At 48.7% G+C, this 9,771-nt stretch overlaps 1 protein-coding gene across 1 annotated transcript in view; it reads left to right on the top strand.

Moving 5' to 3' along the window:
- The window catches only part of DHRSX (dehydrogenase/reductase X-linked), a 97,078-nt gene that overhangs the window by 68,293 nt on the left and 19,014 nt on the right, over positions 1-9,771 (top strand). Inside the window, exon 4 of the mRNA XM_066357683.1 lies at positions 7,099-7,200. Within this exon, the coding sequence (XP_066213780.1) occupies positions 7,099-7,200 (102 nt within the window). The remainder of the gene's footprint in view (positions 1-7,098; positions 7,201-9,771) is intronic.

Here is a 9,771-nt window from a genome sequence, read left to right as displayed (position 1 = left end):
TAGTCTTTGGATTTTCGAATGTCCGTGTCACCACACAACAAGGGATGTGACTAGCTCATAGTTATGACTTTTTTTTTTCTTTTTTGTCTTCATGCTGCATTTGTGGAAGAGCATTATCAAGCAGTTCTTATGTTATTCAAGATACGCACAGGGCACGAGCAGAGTCTCAAACACTGACTCTATGCACTGGTGGGTGGCTCGGTGGATAGAGCATTGGCAAGGCATAAGGATGTCCCGGGTTTGATCCCTGGTCACACAGGAGAAGTGACCATCTGCTTTTTCCATGCCTCCCCCTCCCCCTTCTCTCTCTCTTCCCCTCCCATAACTGGAGGGTCTGTTGATCCGAGCATCAGCCCTGGACACTGAGTATGGCTTAGTTGGAGTATATCGGCCTCTGGCACTAAAAATAGCTTGGTACTCCAGCATCAGTCCTGGATGAGGTTGCCCCGTGGATCCTGGGCGGGGCACATGTGGGAGTCTGTTTCACTGTCTACCTTCCTCTCTCCTGAAAAGAAAAAGAAAGAAAGAAAGAAAGAAAGAAAGAAAGAAAGAAAGAAAGAAAGGAGGGAGGGAGGGAGGAAGAAAAAAAGAAAGAAGCAGGAAGGAAAGAGGGAGAGAGAGAGAGAAGGAAGTAAGAAAGGAAGAAAGGAAGGAAAAAGAAAGAAAACATACTAGGAAAGAGGGAGGGAGGGAGAGAGAGAGAAAGGAAAAGAAAGAAAGAGAGAGAAAAAAAGAAAGGGAAGGAGGGAGGGAAGGAGGAAGGAAGGAAGAAAGGAAGGAAGGAAGGAAGGAAGGAAGGAAGGCAAGTAAGCAGGAAGGAAGGAGGAGGGAGAGAAAGAGAAAGAAATAAAGAAAGAAAGAAAGAAAGGAAGGAAGAAGAAGAGGGAGGGAGGGAAGGAGGGAGGAAGGGAGGGAGGGGAAGTAGGGAGGAAGGGAGGGAGGGAGAGAGGGAGAGAGGAAGGAAGGAAGGAGAGAGAAAGAAGGAAGGAAGAAAGGAAAGAAGGAAGGAAGGAAGGCAGGCAAGCAAGCAGGAAGGAAGGAGGGAGGAAGAGAAAGAAAGAAAGAAAGAAAGAAAGAAAGAAAGAAAGAAAGAAAGAAAGAAAGAAAGAAAGAAAGAAAGAAAGAAAGAAAGAAAGAAAGAAAGAAAGAAAGAAAGAGGAGGGAGGGAGGGAGGGAGGGAAAGAAGGAGGGAGGGAGGGAAGGAAGGAAGGAAGGAAGGAAGGACGGGAGGAAGGAAGGAAGGATCGGAGGCGGGGTTGTTGGTTTTCACGCGCTGTGCGGGAGGCATGCTGTTGGGCGCCCTCTGCAGACCCCACGTTTGTCCCGTTGCCGTGGACGGAACGAGCTCTCGTGCAGGGCGATGTCTCCGTGATATTCTGGGTGGGGAAACTGTTATTTTCTTTTTTAGAAAAGCAGATGAGAGAGAGAGAGAAAACACAGTCTGCATCAAAGCCGTCCACCATCGGGCAAAACTGAACTAAATCATCGCAGGCACGGAAACAGCACCTTCCGTGTCTTGGTGCTGTGTGTCCTTGACCACGGTGGCACGCCAACACCATCACTGGCATTAATTACCCTGAGACGGCGGGTCCTCCCCCCCTCCGGGTGCTGCCGGAAGACTGGGCTGGGGCAGCCAGCCTTCCACCTCCTTGTGAGGGATGAGGTGCTTTCCAAGAGGGACAAGTGACATTGGGATCCTTGCACCGTTCCCCGGGATCACGCAGACAAATGCTAATCCCCCTCACGGAAATGAATCAACCCGGGAAGTTTCTAAAAGTGCAGCCGCAAGAAGGCATCGATAACCTAAAAATAAAAGCCTTTCAAAGGGATGAGATAAGACAGAACAGCTTCTCGGGAAGCCCTGCTTCAGGCGGGAGCCCAGATAGTGTCCAGATGAGGAGACCAAGGTGATGGGTATTTATGAAGAAGGGACAGGGGACAGTGACAGCCACAGCAGGGAGGCGATGCTATGGGTGCAGGTGACGTGACACGGTGACGCTGATTCTAAACCAGGGGTCGGGAACCTATGGCTCGCGAGCCAGATGTTGCTCTTTTGATGGCTGCATCTGGCTCACAGAGACATCTTTAATAAAAAAAAATAATAACGTTAAAAATAGAAAACATTCTCACGTATTACAATCCATTCATTTCCTACCGCTCATGTTCATGGTTGCGGGTGGCTGGAGCCAATCCCAGCTGTCCTCCGGGACAACACCACATTTTTATTGGATAATGCTTCACGTCCACGGGTCATTCGTTGTATGGCTCTCACGGAATGACATTTTAAAATATGTGGCATTCATGGCTCTCTCAGCCAAAAAGCTTCCCGACCCCTGTTCTAAACAATGTGTTTAGTCCTGTAGCTGTCTGTGCAGTGGTCACATACCTGCTGTCTGGTCACCTTTGCAAACAGCGCTTGGGGGACACCAGGTTGCTTTTCACCCCATGCAGAGGTCATTCATTCCATCCTGTTTTAGCGTCCAGAGCTTTGGGGCTTCGGATGTGGGACGGCAGCTCCAGCTCCTTCCTAAAGTCACTCTGTTGACCGAATTATTTCTTTTTAAAAGACACGTGTCACAGTGGAAAACATCTCTCTGAGCCGATGGCCCTCTCTTGAATTATCTTACGTTTTTATTTTTTTTTCCCCCTAGTGCTAAAACACACTGGTTTTCGTTTATCCCCAGTGGCAGTGTTTTTGTTTATTTGTTTGTTTGATCTTTAATTGACATTGGTGTTCCGTGTCTTCAAGTGTGTTTGTACAGCTGATAGACGTCCCTCGGTTGTGGCTTTCTTTCTTTTCCCTCCCCTCGTTCTGTTGTAAGACGCACCCGCTCCGTGTTTTCTGCCTGCGCCCTGAGTAGGTAAATGGAGGAGGCGGAAGGACCCGTTCTTTGAAAGTCTGGAGCAGGGGTCCCCAAACTTTTTACACAAGGGGGCCAGTTCACTGTCCCTCAGACCGTTGGAGGGCTGGACTATAAAAAAAAACTATGAACAAATCCCTATGCATGCTGTACATATCTTATTTTAAAGTAAAAAACAAAATAAAATGGGAACAAATACAATATTTAAAATAAAGAACAAGTAAATTTAGATCAACAAACTGACCAGTATTTCAATGGGAACTACGGGCCTGCTTTTGGCTAATGAGAAGGTCAATGTGCTCCTCTCACTGACCACCAATGAAAGAGGTGCCCCTTCCGGAAGTGTGGCGGGGGCCGGATAAATGGCCTCAGGGGGGCCGCATGTGGGCCGTAGTTTGGGGACCCCTGGAAATGACCCTCCGTGGCCCCCTCTTTCATTCCGACCGACTGCCTCTCCTCCCTAATTTCTCTGTTCCTTTCATCTCCGTCGGTCCGATGAGTCCTCATTTCCTTGGTTAGGGTGTCATCGTCAACACGCTCTCGGAAACACGACTTGTTTCCTTGAGAAGTTCCTGTTTTGAGCTATGCATCAGCCCAGTTAGGACCGGGGACCCACCGTCCTAAAATCTTTGCAACGTACAAGCGTCCGTATTTTTAAAAATGTTTTATTTTATATGTATTCATTTTAGAGAGAGAGAGAGAGAGAAGGGGGGAGGAGCAGGAAACATCAACTCCCATATGTGCCTTGACCGGGTAAGCCCTGGGTTTCGAACCGGCGACCTCAGCGTTCCAGGTCAATGCTCTATCCACTGCACCACCACACAGGTCAGGCGCCCATATTTTTAAATGTGTGTTTGCAGTTCTGTAGGATGCCGTGCTGTCTTATTCCAAAGAAAACAGCTGTGGCAATATCCGTGATTATCATGGTATCCTGTAGATTGGTCTCGGTCCCATGAATGTATCTCTCTTGAATTTTCTGTATCTTACATGAATTGGGCCAAGCCTGCAGTATTGTTGTTGTGTTTTTCTGATCATTTTCAGCCTTTGTATTGACTTACTTTTTTTAATTTTTAGGTTTTATTTATTTATTATTATTATTATTATTAGAGAGAGAGAGAAAGAGAGAGGTGAGAAGCATCCACTTGTAGCCGTGATCCTTTGCTTGTTCACTGATTGCATCTCATTTTGAGTTTTACAATGTATTCCTTCATTGCTGCTGGCGGTACGATATTCTATTCCTTCTAACGTGGAGTTACAATTCATTTAAATCTTGCCACGTCATCATTACACCTATAGATAACCGACCAAGGAATCCTCCTCCCCCTAATAAGTCCGCTCAGTGCCCCCTCTGAGAGCATTCACGGTTATTGCCAATATTATTGACGATATCCTGTATTCCGCCTCTGTTTTTAAACCCCTGCTTGAAAAGTTTATCATCAAGACACTGATGTTTTGTTGCTTTTTTTATTTTCACAGACTCTGATGTGGTCTTCCGGTAGGGGCTACCGTTGTTGTGGTTTTCATTTTTATTTATTAATTTGAGAGAGAGAGAGAGAGAGGAAGGGAGAGAGAGAGAAAGCAACATCATTTGTTGTTCCACTCATTCAGGCATTCATTGGTCGATTCTGGTACGTGCCCTGACCGGGGATCGAACCTACAACTCTGGCATATTGGAATGATGCTCCAACCGGGTGAGCTGCCCATTCAGGTCACGGGTTGCTTTTGTATCACGACCCCCAGGGAGGGGCTCACCCCTTCTCCGTCCAGCTTTGCACCCCCTTCGTGGTCTCCAAGGACTCTTGTTTCTGCCTGGCCGACGTACCTGTTCTTGCCTCCTGGGGGTGGGGGTGCCCTGGACTCGTCTCAAGACACCCCCCTTCCGTGTCTGCAGTCAGCCTCACAGAAATGAAGGTCGTGTGTCTGGTGTTCCACGTAAAAAACACAAACTCATCGCCTGCGTCTCCCCCTCCCTCCGGGAGCCCAGGTGGGGCGGTCGCCCCGAGACCATGTGCACTGTTGGGGGGCTGCAGCTCCCACTTGGGTTTTTGGGAGATGTGACCGCTGAGCCCCAGTCATGCCGAGTCCCCCGTTGACTTGGCTGGGGGGGGTCCCTGGACTCCCCAGCCGGACGGTTTGGCGTCCGGGCTCATGTTCCCTGTGTGGTGACGTCCTCGGTCCCCCAAGTGCCCCGTCTCCGTCCTGGGGGCTCTCATGCCCTGCGGGGCGCAGGGCTGAGGTAGAGGGGGGACCTTCGTGAGTGGATGTGAACAGCAGCCCCACAAAGCCACCTTCTCAAAGGGCGCAGCTGACTGCAGCCACATGTCTGCTCCGTTTAGAGCCTTTCCCCCACCCCACCCCCCCAAAGAACAAGAAAAAAAGCATCGCCTGACTTTTTAAAAATCCCAAACCATCACAGTGATCCTGGAGGCAGACGGATGCTGGTGTCAGTAAAGCCAGAGGGAATCACTAGCAAAAGGAATGTTAAAAACATGCAAAACAAGGCCCTGGCCGGTTGGCTCACTGGTAGACCGTCGGTCTGGCGTGCAGGAGTCCCGGGTTCGATTCCCGGCCAGGGCACACAGGAGAAGCGCCCATCTGCTTCTCCACCCCTCCCTCTCTCTTTCCTCTCTGTCTCTCTCTTCCCCTCCCGCAGCCGGGGCTCCATTGGAGCAAAGATGGCCCGGGCGCTGGGGATGGCTCTGTGGCCTCTGCCCCAGGCGCTAGAATGGCTCTGATTGCGGCAGAGCGACGCCCCAGATGGGCAGAGCATCGCCCCCTGGTGGACGTGCCGGGTGGATCCCGGTCAGGCACATGCAGGAGTCTGTCTGACTGCCTCCCCGTTTCCAACTTCAGAAAAATACAAAAAAAAAAAAAAAAAAACCCATGCAAAATAGAAGCTCCCTGTGTTACTGTTTTGTTTTGTTTTGTTTTAATAGTCAATGGATTCAGCAAACAGAAAATAACTGTTGATTTTTTTTTTTTTTTTCTGAAGACACACCCACAGCGTCAGGCAGGCCTCTTACAGCAGCGGGGTAACAAGCACATCCGAGGATGGCGCCGTCTACAGGCCACGCTTTGGGGTTCTCTGACCCGGGAACTTGCCGAACCTTGGCACGTGCGGGCTTTATTTTGGATGCCAAAGATTGTGGGGGAAAGTACATGACCTACAAACGCCCCTTTCTGAGTGGAAAGTAACAGGCGGTGTTTCAGTGTATGTGGCCTTTCCCAGGCGAGCCCCGTGGGCTCTTGTGATATTTACGATGTCTACAGGGATCATAAAACAGCGACACCTTCCACCCCTGAGATGTGTGGTCACTGTAACCGCTGGTCCTCGGGGTGAGGGAGCCGTGCCGTCCTCCGCTCTGGGGGTCCTGAGACACCCCCCCAGACACGCCTGCGAGCGTGTGGTCACGTCTCTGAACGCTTGTGTGGTCTGGATTTCCCTCTGAAGTTTGGGGTTCCCTCCCAGGATCACATGGTGGTTTGGGGAGTTCGGCTCTTTGCCGTAGAAAAGAACGCAATCGAGGCACTGATGGTGTGTCAAAGTCTGCCATGTTCCAGCAATGACAAACAACTCAAAGATCCCCCCCCAGCCGCGCTCAGAGAGGGGACCCCACACAGTGACGCATCCCCGAGGGGGGTCCGTTCCGCACTGTGTCTCTCGAATCCGCCGTGACCTCCCCGCTGGGGAACGGGCGACCTTGCTTGGCAGCGTTCTCAGCCTCTGTGGCTGCGAGGAAGGTGACAAGAGCGCGCTCTCTCTCTCTCTCTCTGTCTCTCTCTTTCTCTCTCTCCCTCTCGCTCTTTCTCTCTCTCTTTCTCTCTCTCTCTCAACTCAATGGAACAACTGAGTAGAACAAGGAGTTGATGCATCCCAGTTGATGCATCCCTCTCTCTCTCTCTCTCTCTTTCTCTCTCTCTTTCTCTCCCTCTCTCTTTCTCTCTCTCTCTCTCTCTCTCTCTCAACTCAATAGAACAACTGAGTAGAACAAGGAGTTGATGTGTCCCTCTCTCTCTCTCTCTCTTTCTCTCTCTCTTTCTCTCTCTCCCTCTCTCTTTCTCTCTCTCTCTTTCTCTCTCTCTCTCTCTCAACTCAATGGAACAACTGAGTAGAACAAGGAGTTAATGCGTCCCTCTCTCTCTCTCAACTCAATGGAACAACTGAATAGAACAAGGAGTTAATGCATCTCTCTCTCTCTCTCTCTCTCTCTGTCTCTCTCTCTCTGTCCTTTCTCAGTGGAGTTTTTATACTGCGACCTAGCGTCCATGCAGTCCATCCGGGGCTTCGTGCAGAAGTTCAAGCAGAAGAACCTTCCTCTCCACGTGCTGGTCAATAACGGTGAGTTGGGGTGAATCCCAGACGGGGCGGGGCGGGGGGGGGAGGGGTCTGGGTTCCGACAGAAACACGCAACCCCACACTCCCGTGAGAGGAGTCCCCGGTGGGGGGCGGAGGTCAGGTTCTCTCAGACATGCCTAACGATCTGGGCTCCATTCCATGGGCGTGTTTGTCTGCTGTTAGGAACATCTTCCATTCGAGTGTATCGCTTTTCAAATGATGGCCTGAGGGCCACGCTGCACGGGTTTGATACTTTGTGGCAAAGGGGCGTCTGAACGTGCGACTGTTGGGCGTTTTCACGGGTGTTATCTTATTAAAATCATCAACACCTGTTCGTGAGACTCAACAATATCCACACACACACACACCCACCCTTCTGTCTAGCTGTCTCTTGACGACGAAACCGACTCGGGGAGTCACCGTCTCCCCTTCTGCAGACATTCAGAAAACTCAAACTGCCGTAAATATGCCCAAAGCACGGGTGTCCTCAGAATCGAACACGCTGCTTTCATACGTGGCGACCAGCTGGAAAAAAAAAAATCATCAACGTACTGCACCAAACGGAATAGAGCAGGGGTCGTCAACCTTTTTATACCTACCACCCACTTTTGTATCTCTGTCAGTAGTAACATTTTCTCACCGCCCACCGGTTCCACAGTCATGGTGATTTATAAAGTAAGGAAGTCACTTTACTTTATAAAATTTACAAAGCAGAGTGACAGCAAGTTCAAGCATATAATAATAATTACTTACCAAGTACTTTGTGTTGGATTTTTGCTAAGTTTGGCAGAATCAATCTTTCTAAAACAACTTACTAGTGCTCGACTTACCACCACGATTGGTTCCGACAGACGGCTCGTAACACAATCTGGTCGTAAGTTGAGTAGGCTATATGTACAGTACTGTGAGATGATGTTATAAAAATCTTTAAGTCATATTTTATCATAATTTTCTTTCATTATTGTTATATATTATAATTTTCTTTGTTCATTTTATGCCATTTGTATCATCTCGACACCATTTTGTTTCTTATTTTTACATTCGTCAGATTTAAGTAGAACACAGCATTACCAGTACAACTGGTTTAATATTGGCAAAGACAATTTCCTCTTGGTAGACATCTCGGGAGGGGTTTGATGAGAAATAGCCAAGACACAAAAGACAAATTGCTGTACCGAGTCTGGGATAACAGTTGAAACGGTGCACCCGGAGATGGTAGTGCTGCCGGAAGCTGGTCCGCACTGTCGTACGTACGCCCACCTGCACAATGCTTGCGGTGCCAGATGCGCAGCAGTCGTGGCTAGCGATTGTGGGCGTCAAGTCGAATGGTCGTAAGTTGCGTAGGTCGTAAGTCGATCAATACCTGTAGTTCAATCTATCCTTTTATTGATACTTTGGTTGCTCCACTACCACCCACCATGAAAGCTGGAACGCCCCCTAGTGGACCAGGTAGGGACCAGGTTGACCACCACTGGAATAGATAGACATCGAACCTTGAGCTTGCTCTTGGAATAGATGGACCTCAAACCATGAGCTTCCTCCGAGAGCCCTGACCCCGGGCAATGGTGTTGTTCGCGTCCAAGAAGGAAGTGGAAGCTTTGCAGAGTTTCCTGGGGACCCTCCTCCAGGACGTTATTACCTCTTCCCGCCCGTGTGATTGGTTCAAAGGGTTCACTCCCGTCAACCAATCTCAGGCATGACATCTCACTCACTGACAACTACGCCGGTTATGCTCCGCAGTCAGAGCTTGCCAGGGAAGCGAGACCTGGCCCTCTGTTTTGATTCTTTTATTTTTAAATTGAGCGTATCTGGTGGAGGTGACAGTGCTTCAAAAAGACTAGACAGGTGTCCGGTCTACGATTGTGTGATGTAACAATCGTCGGTGTATTGTGGGGTGCGCCCACCCCCTCCAAGTCTCGTCTTCCCTCTGGGGAGCACCGTACTGCCGTCTGTGTGTGTCCGTCAGCTTTTATCTGTCGGTCTTTTTAGATTTCTTGGTGGCTTTTCGAGTTTCCGTATCCCACCTAGGAGTGGAGTCGTAGGCTTTTTACCTCTGTCTGTCCAAGTTATTTCACTGAGCATGGTCCCCTTCAAGACGGCCATGAAGACGGAGCCATACTAAGTATCTGACGTTTGCTAGCATGATGGAAATAGAACCAGACGCACTCACGGGCACATGTGGTGACCCATCAAACGCCAGAATCTTTGCCTAGACTGTCCCCATTGTCAAACTCTTACCACCTGGGTCCTGTGAGTGTTCGCTGTATAGATAGATAGATAGATAGATAGATAGATAGATAGATAGATAGATAGATGATAGATAGATAGATAGATAGATAGATAGATAGATAGATAGATAGATGAATGGATGAATGAAACAATGGATGGATGGATAGATAGATAGATAGATAGATAGATAGATAGATAGATAGATAGATAATAAATAGACAGATGATAGATGTTATATAGATAGATGATAGATAGATAGATGTACATAGATGATAGATAGATGTTAGATAGATAGATAGATAGATAGATAGATAGATAGATAGATAAATAGATAAATGTAGATAG

This window comes from Saccopteryx leptura, chromosome X, assembly GCF_036850995.1.
Source record: "Saccopteryx leptura isolate mSacLep1 chromosome X, mSacLep1_pri_phased_curated, whole genome shotgun sequence".
Lineage (NCBI taxonomy): Eukaryota > Metazoa > Chordata > Mammalia > Chiroptera > Emballonuridae > Saccopteryx > Saccopteryx leptura.
Note: the sequence above shows the minus strand (reverse complement) of the source record. Positions and strands in the feature narration are given on the sequence as shown.